The 18,524-nt window shown below is 46.5% G+C and overlaps 1 protein-coding gene across 4 annotated transcripts in view; it reads right to left on the bottom strand.

Moving 5' to 3' along the window:
• The window catches only part of DRAXIN (dorsal inhibitory axon guidance protein), a 125,368-nt gene that overhangs the window by 56,110 nt on the left and 50,734 nt on the right, over window positions 1-18,524 (bottom strand). For 3 of the 4 annotated variants that reach the window (XM_077457719.1, XM_077457718.1, XM_077457720.1), the window contains exon 2: window positions 15,982-16,386. In XM_077457719.1, coding sequence (XP_077313845.1) covers window positions 15,982-16,369 — 388 coding nt within the window. In that variant the 5' untranslated portion in view covers window positions 16,370-16,386. The remainder of the gene's footprint in view (window positions 1-15,981; window positions 16,387-18,524) is intronic. The other variant, XM_077457721.1, reaches the window with a different exon arrangement.

The following is an 18,524-nucleotide window of genomic DNA, read 5'->3' as shown; positions in this document are numbered from 1 at the left end:
AGGGAGGAGGATGGAGTAGGAGGAGGAGAAGAAGAGTCAGGCCTGCATGCAATCCGTGGCGGTAAAACCAAATCTACACGGGTGCCACGGGTTACATGCTTGACGGCCGTCAGAAGGTTCACCCAGTGGGCAGTAAAACTGATATACCTTCCCTGCCCGTGTTTGCTAGACCACGTGTCTGTGGTCAGATGTATCTTGGCACCGACACTGTGTGCCAGAGATACATTCACTTGCCGCTGAACATGGCCATATAGCTCTGGGATGCCCTTCTCTGAGAAATACTTCCTTCCTGGGACCTTCCATTGTGGTGTTCCAATGGCCACAAATTTGCGAAAGGCCTCCGAGTCCACCAGTTTATATGGCAGTAGTTGGCGGGCTATGAGTTCTGACAAGCCAGCCGCCAACCGTTGGGCAAGAGGGTTATCCGGCGTCATCATTTTTTTACGCTCAAACATTAGGCCCACGGAAGCCTGCCTTTTTGCAGAAAAATGTGAGCTTGGCGTGATGGAAGGTGGAGTGGAGGACAATTGTGAGGAGAGAGGAGAAGGAGAAGTAGAAGACGAGGCTGGACGGTGAGAGCCTGCAGTGTGGCTTTGTGTGTTCCGTTGCTCCCACTGGGCTCGGTGATGGCTGCTCATGTGCCTTCTTAAGGCGGTCGTCCCTAGGTGAGTATTGGGCTTACCGCGACTAACGCGTTGACTGCAAAGATTGCAGATGGCAACGCTATTGTCAGCAGCGGACACGTTAAAAAAAGCCCACACTGCGGAGCCATGTGCCGGTGTCCTGGGAGCGCCAGATGTGACCGTACATGGTCGATGACTCGCTCCTGATACATTTGCAGTCTGCTTTGTCCCTGCTGTGCAATGTAAGTCATTGCTGCTTCTCCTCCCTATCTGCTGGTCCATATCTCCCTCTGAACTCCCCTCCTCTTCCTCTCTTGTGGGCACCCACGTGACATCACTAGACACGTCATCATCAACGTCACCTTCCCCACCGCTATAAGTAGAGTAGGCAGCAACACCGGGGACCAACCTCCTCCTTGGGCTGATCTGGGTACTGGCGTCAGACTGCTGAGTAGCGCTTGTTGCTACCTCCTCTTCCTGATCCAATACCAAGAGTGGCTGCGCATCAGAAATGTCCTCTTGATATGGATCGGAAAATAATTCCAGTGACTCAAGCGGAAGGTATGTGGTGGTGGTGGTGGTGGTCGTGTTGTTGGTGGTAGTGTCTTTGGGGGTGCACATAGCAGAGAGTGAAGAAGAGGGTGCAGATCGAGAGGATGAGGAGGGTGCAGAAGAATAAGGCTGAGTGAGCCACTCAACCAAGTCTGGTGCGTCCTTTAAAGTAATTGAACGCACCTTCTGCAACTTCCCACTTTGGCTCAAGGCTGTTGCTCCTGCCCTACCCCTACCACCCCTGCGGAAGGGCCTGCCTCTTCCTCTGCCTGTCATTTTTTAAATCACCCTGTGACAAAACTCTTAGTCCCTATACCGCTGAAGGACTGCTGCAGTATAGGGCAGCGGTCAGCAGTAGTGCACGTCAACCCTATGTATTGTGGACCGATAGCGGTCCTTACAGAACAGCAGACTGTACTGCACTCAGGCCTATGTACCGTAGCACCCTATACCAAGTTACCAGTCCTTATAAAAACTTTTGTGGACCAAGCAGGTTGTGTGTTAGTGATTAGCAGACTGTACGTCAGTCCCTATACCAATGAAGGACTGCTGCAGTATAGGGCAGCGGTCAGCAGTAGTGCACGGCAACCCTATGTATTGTGGACCGATAGCGGTCCTTACAGAACAGCAGACTGTACTGCACTCAGGCCTATGTACCGTAGCACCCTATACCAAGTTACCAGTCCTTATAAAAACTTTTGTGGACCAAGCAGGTTGTGTGTTAGTGATTAGCAGACTGTACGTCAGTCCCTATACCAATGAAGGACTGCTGCAGTATAGGGCAGCGGTCAGCAGTAGTGCACGGCAACCCTATGTATTGTGGACCGATAGCGGTCCTTACAGAACAGCAGACTGTACTGCACTCAGGCCTATGTACCGTAGCACCCTATACCAAGTTACCAGTCCTTATAAAAACTTTTGTGGACCAAGCAGGTTGTGTGTTAGTGATTAGCAGACTGTACGTCAGTCCCTATACCAATGAAGGACTGCTGCAGTATAGGGCAGCGGTCAGCAGTAGTGCACGGCAACCCTATGTATTGTGGACCGATAGCGGTCCTTACAGAACAGCAGACTGTACTGCACTCAGGCCTATGTACCGTAGCACCCTATACCAAGTTACCAGTCCTTATAAAAACTTTTGTGGACCAAGCAGGTTGTGTGTTAGTGATTAGCAGACTGTACGTCAGTCCCTATACCAATGAAGGACTGCTGCAGTATAGGGCAGCGGTCAGCAGTAGTGCACGGCAACCCTATGTATTGTGGACCGATAGCGGTCCTTACAGAACAGCAGACTGTAACGCACTCAGGCCTATGTACCGTAGCACCCTATACCAAGTTACCAGTCCTTATAAGAACTTTTGTGGACCAAGCAGGTTGTGTGTTAGTGATTAGCAGACTGTACGTCAGTCCCTATACCAATGAAGGACTGCTGCAGTATAGGGCAGCGGTCAGCAGTAGTGCACGGCAACCCTATGTATTGTGGACCGATAGCGGTCCTTACAGAACAGCAGACTGTACTGCACTCAGGCCTATGTACCGTAGCACCCTATACCAAGTTACCAGTCCTTATAAGAACTTTTGTGGACCAAGCAGGTTGTGTGTTAGTGTTTAGCAGACTGTGCGTCAGTCCCTATACCGCTGAAGGACTGCTGCAGTATAGGGCAGCGGTCAGCAGTAGTGCACGGCAACCCTATGTATTGTGGACCGATAGCGGTCCTTACAGAACAGCAGACTGTACTGCACTCAGGCCTATGTACCGTAGCACCCTATACCAAGTTACCAGTCCTTATAAGAACTTTTGTGGACCAAGCAGGTTGTGTGTTAGTGTTTAGCAGACTGTGCGTCAGTCCCTATACCGCTGAAGGACTGCTGCAGTATAGGGCAGCGGTCAGCAGTAGTGCACGTCAACCCTATGTATTGTGGACCGATAGCGGTCCTTACAGAACAGCAGACTGTACTGCACTCAGGCCTATGTACCGTAGCACCCTATACCAAGTTACCAGTCCTTATAAGAACTTTTGTGGACCAAGCAGGTTGTGTGTTAGTGATTAGCAGACTGTACGTCAGTCCCTATACCAATGAAGGACTGCTGCAGTATAGGGCAGCGGTCAGCAGTAGTGCACGGCAACCCTATGTATTGTGGACCGATAGCGGTCCTTACAGAACAGCAGACTGTACTGCACTCAGGCCTATGTACCGTAGCACCCTATACCAAGTTACCAGTCCTTATAAAAACTTTTGTGGACCAAGCAGGTTGTGTGTTAGTGATTAGCAGACTGTACGTCAGTCCCTATACCAATGAAGGACTGCTGCAGTATAGGGCAGCGGTCAGCAGTAGTGCACGGCAACCCTATGTATTGTGGACCGATAGCGGTCCTTACAGAACAGCAGACTGTACTGCACTCAGGCCTATGTACCGTAGCACCCTATACCAAGTTACCAGTCCTTATAAAAACTTTTGTGGACCAAGCAGGTTGTGTGTTAGTGATTAGCAGACTGTACGTCAGTCCCTATACCAATGAAGGACTGCTGCAGTATAGGGCAGCGGTCAGCAGTAGTGCACGGCAACCCTATGTATTGTGGACCGATAGCGGTCCTTACAGAACAGCAGACTGTAACGCACTCAGGCCTATGTACCGTAGCACCCTATACCAAGTTACCAGTCCTTATAAGAACTTTTGTGGACCAAGCAGGTTGTGTGTTAGTGATTAGCAGACTGTACGTCAGTCCCTATACCAATGAAGGACTGCTGCAGTATAGGGCAGCGGTCAGCAGTAGTGCACGGCAACCCTATGTATTGTGGACCGATAGCGGTCCTTACAGAACAGCAGACTGTACTGCACTCAGGCCTATGTACCGTAGCACCCTATACCAAGTTACCAGTCCTTATAAGAACTTTTGTGGACCAAGCAGGTTGTGTGTTAGTGTTTAGCAGACTGTGCGTCAGTCCCTATACCGCTGAAGGACTGCTGCAGTATAGGGCAGCGGTCAGCAGTAGTGCACGGCAACCCTATGTATTGTGGACCGATAGCGGTCCTTACAGAACAGCAGACTGTACTGCACTCAGGCCTATGTACCGTAGCACCCTATACCAAGTTACCAGTCCTTATAAGAACTTTTGTGGACCAAGCAGGTTGTGTGTTAGTGTTTAGCAGACTGTGCGTCAGTCCCTATACCGCTGAAGGACTGCTGCAGTATAGGGCAGCGGTCAGCAGTAGTGCACGTCAACCCTATGTATTGTGGACCGATAGCGGTCCTTACAGAACAGCAGACTGTACTGCACTCAGGCCTATGTACCGTAGCACCCTATACCAAGTTACCAGTCCTTATAAGAACTTTTGTGGACCAAGCAGGTTGTGTGTTAGTGATTAGCAGACTGTACGTCAGTCCCTATACCAATGAAGGACTGCTGCAGTATAGGGCAGCGGTCAGCAGTAGTGCACGGCAACCCTATGTATTGTGGACCGATAGCGGTCCTTACAGAACAGCAGACTGTAACGCACTCAGGCCTATGTACCGTAGCACCCTATACCAAGTTACCAGTCCTTATAAGAACTTTTGTGGACCAAGCAGGTTGTGTGTTAGTGATTAGCAGACTGTACGTCAGTCCCTATACCAATGAAGGACTGCTGCAGTATAGGGCAGCGGTCAGCAGTAGTGCACGGCAACCCTATGTATTGTGGACCGATAGCGGTCCTTACAGAACAGCAGACTGTACTGCACTCAGGCCTATGTACCGTAGCACCCTATACCAAGTTACCAGTCCTTATAAGAACTTTTGTGGACCAAGCAGGTTGTGTGTTAGTGTTTAGCAGACTGTGCGTCAGTCCCTATACCGCTGAAGGACTGCTGCAGTATAGGGCAGCGGTCAGCAGTAGTGCACGGCAACCCTATGTATTGTGGACCGATAGCGGTCCTTACAGAACAGCAGACTGTACTGCACTCAGGCCTATGTACCGTAGCACCCTATACCAAGTTACCAGTCCTTATAAGAACTTTTGTGGACCAAGCAGGTTGTGTGTTAGTGATTAGCAGACTGTACGTCAGTCCCTATACCAATGAAGGACTGCTGCAGTATAGGGCAGCGGTCAGCAGTAGTGCACGGCAACCCTATGTATTGTGGACCGATAGCGGTCCTTACAGAACAGCAGACTGTACTGCACTCAGGCCTATGTACCGTAGCACCCTATACCAAGTTACCAGTCCTTATAAGAACTTTTGTGGACCAAGCAGGTTGTGTGTTAGTGTTTAGCAGACTGTGCGTCAGTCCCTATACCGCTGAAGGACTGCTGCAGTATAGGGCAGCGGTCAGCAGTAGTGCACGTCAACCCTATGTATTGTGGACCGATAGCGGTCCTTACAGAACAGCAGACTGTACTGCACTCAGGCCTATGTACCGTAGCACCCTATACCAAGTTACCAGTCCTTATAAGAACTTTTGTGGACCAAGCAGGTTGTGTGTTAGTGATTAGCAGACTGTACGTCAGTCCCTATACCAATGAAGGACTGCTGCAGTATAGGGCAGCGGTCAGCAGTAGTGCACGGCAACCCTATGTATTGTGGACCGATAGCGGTCCTTACAGAACAGCAGACTGTAACGCACTCAGGCCTATGTACCGTAGCACCCTATACCAAGTTACCAGTCCTTATAAGAACTTTTGTGGACCAAGCAGGTTGTGTGTTAGTGATTAGCAGACTGTACGTCAGTCCCTATACCAATGAAGGACTGCTGCAGTATAGGGCAGCGGTCAGCAGTAGTGCACGGCAACCCTATGTATTGTGGACCGATAGCGGTCCTTACAGAACAGCAGACTGTACTGCACTCAGGCCTATGTACCGTAGCACCCTATACCAAGTTACCAGTCCTTATAAGAACTTTTGTGGACCAAGCAGGTTGTGTGTTAGTGTTTAGCAGACTGTGCGTCAGTCCCTATACCGCTGAAGGACTGCTGCAGTATAGGGCAGCGGTCAGCAGTAGTGCACGGCAACCCTATGTATTGTGGACCGATAGCGGTCCTTACAGAACAGCAGACTGTACTGCACTCAGGCCTATGTACCGTAGCACCCTATACCAAGTTACCAGTCCTTATAAGAACTTTTGTGGACCAAGCAGGTTGTGTGTTAGTGATTAGCAGACTGTACGTCAGTCCCTATACCAATGAAGGACTGCTGCAGTATAGGGCAGCGGTCAGCAGTAGTGCACGGCAACCCTATGTATTGTGGACCGATAGCGGTCCTTACAGAACAGCAGACTGTACTGCACTCAGGCCTATGTACCGTAGCACCCTATACCAAGTTACCAGTCCTTATAAGAACTTTTGTGGACCAAGCAGGTTGTGTGTTAGTGTTTAGCAGACTGTGCGTCAGTCCCTATACCGCTGAAGGACTGCTGCAGTATAGGGCAGCGGTCAGCAGTAGTGCACGGCAACCCTATGTATTGTGGACCGATAGCGGTCCTTACAGAACAGCAGACTGTACTGCACTCAGGCCTATGTACCGTAGCACCCTATACCAAGTTACCAGTCCTTATAAGAACTTTTGTGGACCAAGCAGGTTGTGTGTTAGTGTTTAGCAGACTGTGCGTCAGTCCCTATACCGCTGAAGGACTGCTGCAGTATAGGGCAGCGGTCAGCAGTAGTGCACGGCAACCCTATGTATTGTGGACCGATAGCGGTCCTTACAGAACAGCAGACTGTACTGCACTCAGGCCTATGTACCGTAGCACCCTATACCAAGTTACCAGTCCTTATAAGAACTTTTGTGGACCAAGCAGGTTGTGTGTTAGTGATTAGCAGACTGTACGTCAGTCCCTATACCAATGAAGGACTGCTGCAGTATAGGGCAGCGGTCAGCAGTAGTGCACGGCAACCCTATGTATTGTGGACCGATAGCGGTCCTTACAGAACAGCAGACTGTAACGCACTCAGGCCTATGTACCGTAGCACCCTATACCAAGTTACCAGTCCTTATAAGAACTTTTGTGGACCAAGCAGGTTGTGTGTTAGTGATTAGCAGACTGTACGTCAGTCCCTATACCAATGAAGGACTGCTGCAGTATAGGGCAGCGGTCAGCAGTAGTGCACGGCAACCCTATGTATTGTGGACCGATAGCGGTCCTTACAGAACAGCAGACTGTAACGCACTCAGGCCTATGTACCGTAGCACCCTATACCAAGTTACCAGTCCTTATAAGAACTTTTGTGGACCAAGCAGGTTGTGTGTTAGTGATTAGCAGACTGTACGTCAGTCCCTATACCAATGAAGGACTGCTGCAGTATAGGGCAGCGGTCAGCAGTAGTGCACGGCAACCCTATGTATTGTGGACCGATAGCGGTCCTTACAGAACAGCAGACTGTACTGCACTCAGGCCTATGTACCGTAGCACCCTATACCAAGTTACCAGTCCTTATAAGAACTTTTGTGGACCAAGCAGGTTGTGTGTTAGTGTTTAGCAGACTGTGCGTCAGTCCCTATACCGCTGAAGGACTGCTGCAGTATAGGGCAGCGGTCAGCAGTAGTGCACGTCAACCCTATGTATTGTGGACCGATAGCGGTCCTTACAGAACAGCAGACTGTACTGCACTCAGGCCTATGTACCGTAGCACCCTATACCAAGTTACCAGTCCTTATAAGAACTTTTGTGGACCAAGCAGGTTGTGTGTTAGTGTTTAGCAGACTGTGCGTCAGTCCCTATACCGCTGAAGGACTGCTGCAGTATAGGGCAGCGGTCAGCAGTAGTGCACGGCAACCCTATGTATTGTGGACCGATAGCGGTCCTTACAGAACAGCAGACTGTACTGCACTCAGGCCTATGTACCGTAGCACCCTATACCAAGTTACCAGTCCTTATAAGAACTTTTGTGGACCAAGCAGGTTGTGTGTTAGTGATTAGCAGACTGTACGTCAGTCCCTATACCAATGAAGGACTGCTGCAGTATAGGGCAGCGGTCAGCAGTAGTGCACGGCAACCCTATGTATTGTGGACCGATAGCGGTCCTTACAGAACAGCAGACTGTACCGCACCCAAGCCTATGTACCGTAGCACCCTAGACAGACCAAGTTACCAGTCCTGATAAAGAGCTTTGTGGAACAAGTGAGTTGTGAATGATTAGCAGACTGCAGCAGAAGGGCAGCAGTCAAGTATAATATTCTTTCTATATTTGGAAGAAAGAATATTATACGTGTACAAGCCTATTACCGTACCACTGATACCAGTCCTGAAAAGAACCTTTGTGGAACTAATAGTAACAGCAAGTCTTTAAAATTATCCTCACTGCCTGACAACACTGCTTCCTGCCTGTCCCTATACAAATTGGCAAAAAAGAGTAGGCTGGAACGATTAGCTGGAACAGCTCTTTTGTGGACCTGATAGTAACAGCTAATGATGATGATGATGATGATGATGAAGAAAGACTAATCTGGCTGAGCTGTCCCTAAAATAGCAGCATACAGCGCTCTGTCCCTTTATCTAAACTGACAAAAGAAACTCAGGCTGCTGACCTAACACCTATACCAGTCCTGAAAAGAACTTTTGTGTACCAAATAGCTAGCGTTTTCTCTGTCCCTACTCCACACAGGATCCTTTCCCTACAGTGACAGAAGAAAGAATGTAAAATGGCCACCGGATCGGGTGTATTTATAGGTTAGGGGGAATGTCCAAGTGTCCATGAGCTGTCATGTCTCAATTGGTTGTCCTGTAACACATGATAAACGTGTCACGAAAGGTTAAAGTTCTTGTATACATTAAACACGTAAGTCCGCCGGGGCGAACGACGGAAAAAGGCGTTCGAACCCGCGGACGGCGAAAGTCGGAAATTCGCCGCGAAACGACCGCCGGGCGAACCGTTCGGCCATCACTACTGCTGATCAGGGATGACCTTGAATACTTCTCTCAACTGGTCCTTCAGGGATTGACATATGCCTATTGCCGCCACTGCAGGTTGAGTTACTGCCAAAGAAAACAAGCTTTTTAACAGGAATTCCAATCTTTTATTGGTTGGATCCCTAAGTATTTGAGCATTGTCTACCAGACAAGTTACATTTTTATTCACAAAGGAAATAGCAGCATCAATTGTCGGTATATTCCACTTCTTTGTGAATTTTTCCTCCATAGGATAAAGTGTTGAAAACTTTTTTGGAGGGAGAAATGCTTATCTGGGTGATCCCACTCAGAATACATAAGCTGTTCCAGCAATGGATGGACAGGAAAAGCATGCATAGCTTGGGGAGGTTTTAGGGAACCCAAAGAAGAAGTGGGTTTTTCATCTGACTCATTTAAGGGTAGCTTAAATGTGGAGCGAACCATTTCTGTAGGCTAATGTACCAGTAATTTTTCAGACTGTGAAGATGAAAAAGGTTCTTCCACAATTGATTCCTCGGAAGAGGAGTCAGCCTCCTCACGGTCCCCTGAGGGGGCCTCATCCTCCCCTACCCACCGATCCTCTGCTTGAGGGTCCTGGGCGGTAGAACGGGACCTATCGCGTTTTCTACCATGCTGGGAAGATGCGATTAGAGCAGTCAATCTTTCCTCCAACCCTATCAAAGTTGAGGAAAAAACATCCTCCGTAATGTAGACAGGCTGAAGTGTTGGAAACAGCTGCAATACTTGACAAACCCAATGGCTCACCCTGATCATCTACCCCTGGTTCTTCAGGAGGGGGTGGCATTGCTGAGGTGAGACTAGGGTCCTCAGAGCCTGAGGGTGATACCTTTGGTCCCCTTTTTGAGGAATTTATACATCCCCTTCTGGAATGCATAGTCCTGTGCACAAATGCAGAGGCACTTTAAAAGAAAAAAACTCACCCACTGCTGATCAATAGCCCAGTAACTGTTACTGCTATTAATGCTCAGCCTGATGCTGAGTAAATGTGCCTTGGGAAATACCTGTGTCCCACACTCACATGCCCAGGTCTACTTCTGTGTCCCTTTGTCTGCCAAATGAGTCTGGTAATGGAGGTTTTATAAACAATGCCGTCCTGCGCTGTGACGCCCGCGCCAATGCTGTGCTAATCCACAACCCCCCGTTTCTTCCCTACACCTCCCCCTTTCTTATAAAAAAAAAAAGTGATTCCCGCTCGTGCGTGCGGGCATCTGATCTGATCGGATCGGCACAGGGGGGGGGTGGTGTAGTGGAGGAGGAAAGCACTGGGGAAGAGAAGAGAGCCGCCGCTGCTAGGGGCGGTGGAAGGGGGAGCGGCAAACCGCCAGACCCAATAACATCCCTCTGCCTGCTCTTGTAGGGGCGGAAAGGAAAAACACTGCCCAAGTGGGGGTAATTCCAACAAAATACCCCCCTCCAAACCTGTTACCGGTGGCCAGGAAAGGATAGCTGGAGGAAGCCTACAGCTTCTGCATCGAGATCTGAAAGTATGGAACAGATACGTGCTCTTTACAGCCCCCTATGGCGAATTTAGGCATGACAACATTTACTGCAAGGAGAAATCCAAAGAAAGTTTTTAAATTCCTTAGAAATCTCCACTTATCTTATCCCATCGCAGGTTCTGTGGTACAACCAAACAGACCAAACTTCACCCATCATGGTGGGCTCCGTTAAAAAATCTTCAAGGACTGGGGTCCCTTTTCATTGGGGTTCCACTGCTTTGGCCCTGTATAGCACCCTGCCAGAAAGTTATATGGTATTGCAGTGTGACCAAAGCACTAGATCCTAGGGTCCAGCTCTCAAAGAGAAGCGTTACAGGCAAAACCTTGTTTCTTCCACCATGAGGCCCCGGTACCATCCACCTTGGCCTCCTCAGTGGCACTTTGGATGGATCCAGTTGCAAAGCTTGCTCCAGCCTCTGTATAGCACATCTTTACTCGTGACCAACACCTAAGACACTGGCAAAAAAAACTTAGGTACTCCCAGTAATGGGAGGGGTTATATAGGGAGTGAACTTCCTGTCTTAGAGCGTTCCATTGTCCATCACCTAAAGGTGGCCTATATACCCACATAGTTATTATTATGACGCACTGTGTCCCATGATGTATGATAAAGAAAGTAAATTTACCCTGGCTGCTTCCATATTGTTTTGCAATGCTACACATGAGGGGAGGGTCCTGAAAGCAAACAGGTGTGTGGGAAAACGGATCCCTGCCATAGCTGACCACAATCGGGTGAGAACTCAGAGAAGCAAAGAAATTGAGAACCTTCTCCCTGGTAGGGTGAGATTTGGATGCCTGGTGAGATAAGGCTGTACTAGAGTGTACTCCCACCACCTGTATAGAAGAAAAAGAGGGACTGTCTTGGCAGGATTGAAAGAGAGAAAGCATCAGCCAAGTCTATCCCTGTTTGACTTGAACAGGACATTTACTGAATCAGAGCACCGGAGACCCAGAAGACGATGCCCTGGGAATGGTAGGTGAGTAACATCATACAATTAAAACTGTTGTCTGTTGAGAACTGTTGTGCTTTCTTCAAGGGTCCCAACTTTGCTCGCCGATGTTTTTTTGTTTTTTTTTGCATCAATGCCAGTGGGATAAAACTGTGATGCTCTACCTGAACTAATTCAGCAATTTGTGGCAGTAATAAATAAATAAATGGTACGCTAAAATTCTGAAATTTTAGCATGGCATTTATTTTTTTATTATTTGTACACAATCTATATTGATTAATATGTCAGCTGCTTGTATGCTTTTCAGTGCAGTTCCATCTTTTTATTTATAAAATTTTGGCTGTAACCTTAAAACTTAGCACGGAAAAAAAAGGGGAAACAGAAAAAGCAGGGCCTTACCTATAAGTCAGCAAAATTACTTAAAGCAGTATTAAACGGATAAGTAAACATTTATTATACTGTCGCTTACCAATTCTCGAGGCCCCGTTCACATCTGGTGATTTGGAATTTGTGCAATTCTGCCTGCAATTCCAAATCGCACTGCAATCATGGTAAAACGCGTCATGCGTGTTTGGGTGGCATTTATTTTTAATAGCACCTCAAACGTGGTGCATTTTGCCACAATTGTCACACAACAGAATCGTGCAGCAACTGGCGCTCAGTCATGTTGGAACAGGAAGGCCATCCCCAAACTGTTCCCACAAAGTTGGGAGCATAAAATTGTCCAATTGGTATGCTGGCACCTTAAGAGTTCCCTTCACTGGAACTAAGGGGCCAAGCCTAACTCCTGAAAAATAACTCCACACCATAATCCCCCCCTCCATCAAATGATTTGGACCAGTGCACAAAGCAAGGTCCATAAAGACATGGATGAGTGAGTTTGGGGTGGAGGAACTTGACTGGCCTGCACAAAGTCCTATACTCAACCGGATGAATTAAAGCGGAGACTGTGAGCCAGACCTTCTCGTCCACATCAGTGCCTGACCTCACAAATGCACTTCTCGAAGGATGGTCGAATATCCTCATAGATTCACTCCTAAACCTTGTGGACAGCCTTCTTAGAAGAGTTGAAGCTGTTATAGCTGCAAAGGGTAGGCCAACTCAATATTGAACCTTCGGACTAAGACTGGGGTGCCATTAAAGTTCATGTGCATGTCAAGGCAGGCAGTCCAATACTTTTGACAATATAGTGTATGATTGGAAAAAAGCTATGAAATGAAGAGAATAAACTATTGGGAATAACATATTTATCCAAGATTCAGAAATTGCTAATTGCTCAAAGAACCTCTAGCAACCTCTGGAGGAACCCCAGGGTTCCACAGAACCCTGGTTGAGAAACCTTGGTTTAGGCAGTGCTTAGGCCTACAGAGGTCTTGATGGCCCTGATTGCCCACCACTGCTTTATATACTGTTGCTAGGTAAACGCAATTCCGTTCTGTTAATTACAGTTAGTGAGAATATCTCAAGTATTTACCCATATCTCTCAGAGTAACGTTATTGTCTTATTTGTATAAGTACACTTGCTAAACCTCTCTTCGTTCAGGCTAAGCTTGGCCTAATAAAATTCTTAAAGTACCTCAAGGTGTGTCAGTAAATGCTGGGTGAGCGAGATGTGTCATCTTCAGGTATGCAGGAAATCCACAAAAAATTCAGCTGGAGGTAGCGCTACTCTCAACACAAGGTTGCAGAATCTGGTTTAAACTTCCTGCCCCCCGAGGCAGGATGTGTAAAACCTATGTGGCTCATGGCCAAAGTTCAAAAAGCTATAAACAATAAGAAAAGAGCTTTTAAAAAATATAAAAATGAAGGAACACTATTGTCGTTTAAATGTTACAAAGAAAATAACAGAATATGTCAAAAGGAAATCAAGGACACAAAAATTCAAAACGAACAACAGATTGCAAAAGATAGTAGGACAAACCCCCAAAAAATCTTCAAATATATTAATAGTAAAAAGGTCAGGTCTGAGCATGTACTCTAGGCCCTTTACAAAATAATCTAGAGTGGGTGACTGAGGACAAAGAGGTAAGTAAAACCTTGGACAGAGGGGTGGCGGTGGACATGGTATACTTGGATCTTGCAAAAGCGTTTGACACAGTTCCCCACACACGGCTCATGTATAAGGTAAATACTACAGACTTGGAAATATCAATTTGTAAATGGGTAGAAAACTGGCTAAAAGACAGAATTCAGAGAATAGTGGTTAATGATTCTTACTCTGAATGGTCTAAGGTTATCAGTGGTGTACCCCAAGGTTCAGTGCTGGGACCCTTACTTTTTAATATCTTTATAAATGATATTGGGTCTGGGATTAAAAGTACAATTTCAGTCTTTGCAGATGACAAACTATGCAGTTGAATAACGTCCTTACAGGATATCTCCAATTTACAAGCCGACCTCAATGCTCTGTCCATTTGGGCGACTATGTGGCAGATGAGGTTTAATGTTGATAAATGTAAAGTTATGCACTTGGGGGCTAAGAATACGCATGCATCATACATACTAGGGGGGATACAACTGGGGGAATCCTTAGTGGAGAAGGATCTGGGGGTTTTGGTAGATCATAAACTCAATAATAACATGCAATGCCAAGCTGCAGTTTCCAAAGCAAGCAAAGTCCTTTCCTGTATTAAGAGAGGTATGGACTCCAGAGAAAGCAATATAATTTTGCTATTAGTAAGACCTCATCTGGAATATGCAGTTCAGTTTTGGGTACCAGTTCTCAAAAAGGATATCGAGGAACTGGAGAAAGTGCAGAGAAGGGCAACCAAACTAAGAGGAGCTCAGCTATGAGGAAAGATTAGAGGAACTGAATTTATTCTCACTTGACAAGAGAAGATTAAGGGGGATGTGATAAATATGTACAAATATATAAGGGATTCATATAGTGAACTTGGTGTTAATTTATTCACTTTATGGTCAACACAGAGGACAAGGGGACACTCTTTACACCTAGAGGAAAAGAGATTTAATCTCCAAATATGGATATGTTTCTTCACAGTAAGAGCTGTGAAAATGTGGAATAGGCTCCCTGCAGAGGGGGTTCTGGCCAGCTCAGTAGATTGCTTTAAGAAAAGCCTGGATTCTTTCCTAAGTGTACATAATATAACTGGGTACTAATATTTATAGGTAAAGTTGATCCAGGGAAAATCTGATTGCCTCTTGTGGGTCAGGAAAGAAAATTTTCCCCTGCTGTAGCAAATTGGATCATGCTTTGCTGGGGTTTTTCACCTTCCTCTGGATCAACTGCGGGTATAGGTTTGGGTATATGGGATTGTTTGATATTATTTTTTATTTATTTATTGTTATGGTTGAACTTGATGGACTTGTGTCTTTTTTCAACCTGAGTAACTATGTAACTATGTAGGCCAACTGTCTTATGCTGCTTCCTCCTACCCCAGTTGACTGGCAAGCCTTGGTATAAAACAAAGTCAGATACCCGAGACACACAAGGCACACTAAGGGCAGGGGAATGAGGAAAAAGAAGCTGATACTGTAGTTTGCCTACTCTGTGTCAATATAGTGAGAGCCACCAATAATTGGGGCAAATTGTCACAACCAAATCTGCTAGAGGTTCACTTCTATGTGTAACGACACGGGATAAATTCTGCAAAATTTATTTTGTCAATAGATTACAGATTTTGGGCTTTTCAAACAAGTAATTATGACAAAATGCAGGTAACTATAGAGCAATCATAACCATACATGGGGTAACAAATGGAAAAGTGTTACAATATTCAAATGGGCTATCGTTCCAATGCACTAAGTTCAATATAATATTTAGTGTCACATTCCCAGCTAACTGGAGATGTTCTTCCTCACAAAAACAGGCCCAGGATAGTTGAAAGGAGATTCTGAAAGCCTCAGGAGGCACCTAAAAGGAACCCCTTTAATCTTGTCCTGTCAATTGACTCCAAAGCATCTTGCCAAAATTATACATTTTGGCAAAAAGGTCCTGAATTTGACCCAAATATTAGTGAAGCCATTTTGCTTATTCCTAGTATGGATCCAGAGTGGGTGAACTGTAAGTATACAGCCGTCAATTTCAACAACAACAGTCAAAACCACAGGGCCAGCAATAATAGGGCCACGTTGGATTGCACTGGTAGACATGGCAGTGGTCTGGAACATTTTTCTGTACACGGGAATGTGCTACTTACTACCGTGTGGGGGACTGTGGGTTGCTACCCGTATCTCTTCTGTACTAGGCCTTGGTGTTGGAAATGCAGAACTCTGCAGTCATGGACATGGACTTGCCAGAATGGCCTGTTCACCTGTGACCCTCAAAGGACCCATTGACCAAAAATTATTGACCTAACAATCAATAGTTTCTGTACATTTACCAACTGCTGCAAATGTAAAGCTATAGTATTAAAGGGCAGTGGAGGGAATAAAGACAAGCTCACTCCCTCCTCTTCAATGTTAATAATAACAAATGAAAATGCTAGGGGTTGGTATGCTGAGTAACAACCCACCTTTGTGGTGTTTCACCCGCTCCTTTTGATTTGACCGCCTCTGCGTCTTGTGTTTGCGCCCTTTCGTATGTGTTCCCGGTGGCTGATTTTCCCTCTGACTGTAAGGAAGCTCAAAACTTTGCAATCTGTCTTGCTTCAGAGTCCCAGACTGCCCATTGTCCCCCACTTGGAGCAAGGAACCCCTACCCTCCTCTCCACCATGAGTCCTCTCCTTCTTGGCCAGCCCCGACCTCCGGTGAGGCCTGTCATGGTGCTGATGGAGCCAGACATCCTCGTCGTACTTGTTCGAGACTCTCCGACGCTTGGCTCTGGGCTCGAGAGCGCCCGCTCCCATCAAGGCATTCGTAATTAAAACCAACAGGAGAAGGCAGCTGTAGAAAGACACCATTCTTCAGAACTCTGCACCTGTAAAAACATCACAACATGAGTGTAATTAACAAGGACGCCGCGACAAAAAGATAACATCTGCTTTTAAACAAATTGCAAATCAATTATCGTCTTTTCACTAAAAGGGAGCCGTGACGGAGATGAAAAGAAGTGAGCGGATTACAAACAGACAAGACTAGAGGGAAGGCACTTTCTGATACAGAGAGAAATTAAAGGAAGCGTGGCTTTAATCAAGACACATTATGCAAAGAGCATGGAAGTTACTGCACTGAAATTACAACATACTCTAGACAAACCCAAAAATTTTGCATAGAAATACACTGCATGCTAATACATAGGTGGACAGGACATCCCCTCCAAATGATTGAGTTCAGGTGTTTCCAGTGAAGGGTACTGTTAATACCAGGCTGGGCCAAAATAAAAAAAGCACGTGGCTTGGGTACCAAGCATCCCCTGCATCTCCATCACCAGGCCGTCTCCTCCACTCTGCGTGACCCAGCTGTCAAACTGACAGCTCAGTCCTGCAGAATACATTGGGAGATCGCAGCTCTCCATGATATCAAAATGCCTTGATGAGTGGGTGTCAGGCTGGAGGAGTAGAAGATCCTAGGCAGGCTGTATTTGCATACGGACATCAAAGTCTCTCAATCACATCAGAGTCTCTCCAACACCACAGAGTCCCCTTTACATCAGAGGCCCCCCAACGCATCAGGGTTATCACATTGGAGTCTTCCCTTCATGTCAGAGGCCCTCCATCACTAGAATTCTCCCCATACATCAGAGACCCCCTATAAATTAGTCCCTCAATTACATCAGAGTCCCCCCCCCATCAGCACAGGGTTCTCTATCACATAGCCTAATAATGACAGAGCCCCCAATCACACAGTCCTCCCAGCCACAGAGCCCTCCAATGATACAGGCTCCCCCATCACAGAGCCCCCTAATTACACAGTCCCCTGATCACACGGTTCGCTCTTCATATCAGAGCCCTACTTTTTGGCTCCAGCAGTGCAGTAGAGGACAATAGGTGAAAGAGTTATGGATGAGGCGAACTTTTGGCTTTTCTTGAATCCTGGGGACAGCCCTGCATGCTGCCTGCCCTAGATCAGAGCCATGCATTGCCATGCTGTGGGCGAGCTGGCCGTCATCAACATAGCTACAAATTACAACTACGGATCCTGGCCTCAGAGTGTCACTGGTTGATATGGTGCTGGCAGCTGTCCTGCCCCCACCATGGAAACTCAGGACACTAATCCCGGGCAAATTTGGTCCCATGCTTGCAGCACCCCAGGGAACCCAGATGGCATCCTAGTTAAAGAAAAACTGGGCTGGATAATGCTAGACATTCTCCAGCCAGGATATGATGTAGACTCTCAATCTCGCCTGTTAGTGGGCACTGAGGACAGGGTTGATGACCACTGGTTTAAGATCCTTTATGGTGAACTTATCGAGTGCTATGGAGGTACCTACTTTGGTGGTACACAGGGTTTGCTTAGCTTCAAGTGCGTTCTGGAAGGCGTCTGTCAGTGCTGTCTACCGGCCACCAGGAAGTGAAATCCCTGTAATTTCATACAGCGTCCCTGTTTTTCCTTCTTCTAAGCCTGTTTTGACCCCCCTAAACATGGGTGGTCGCAGGCTTTCCGGTAAGCCTCCATTGCTTATTGTAAGGTGACGGGCAACACGAGTGGTGGAAAATATAGATCTATGGTTTTGCACCAGAAAAATACTGCTAATATTCTTTATTTGGACACTTTTACTTAAAAACACTTTATGATCACAATTTTGTGTGTGTAATTTTGTGTGTGTATGCACATATTTTGGCAATATATTGTTTAATTTGGACTTTTTTTATGTTTTTTTTTCACTTAAACACACATGGACTATTTTCAATTCAGGTTTCTTTCATATTTGATTGTGTACATTAATGTTTTATTGTAAATGTATTGCTTATATATTTGATATATATATTGTTTAATAGATTTCTTATCCAGCGCTGCACTACTTTTTCTACTTATGATGTAGACTCTATCTGTCTCGCTGCAGCTTTCAATGCACATTGGGAGAGGTTCACAGTGTGCAGTGAATCAGAGTAAACAATTTCAGTACAGGGAAGAGCCTGAACAATACTGAAATTAAGGCTGGAGTGCCACTTTATT

Source organism: Lithobates pipiens, unplaced genomic scaffold, assembly GCF_037356315.1.
Source record: "Lithobates pipiens isolate NorthernLeopardFrog02 unplaced genomic scaffold, aLitPip1_a1.2 Scaffold_27, whole genome shotgun sequence".
NCBI lineage: Eukaryota > Metazoa > Chordata > Amphibia > Anura > Ranidae > Lithobates > Lithobates pipiens.
This window is presented reverse-complemented; position numbering and strand designations above follow the sequence as displayed.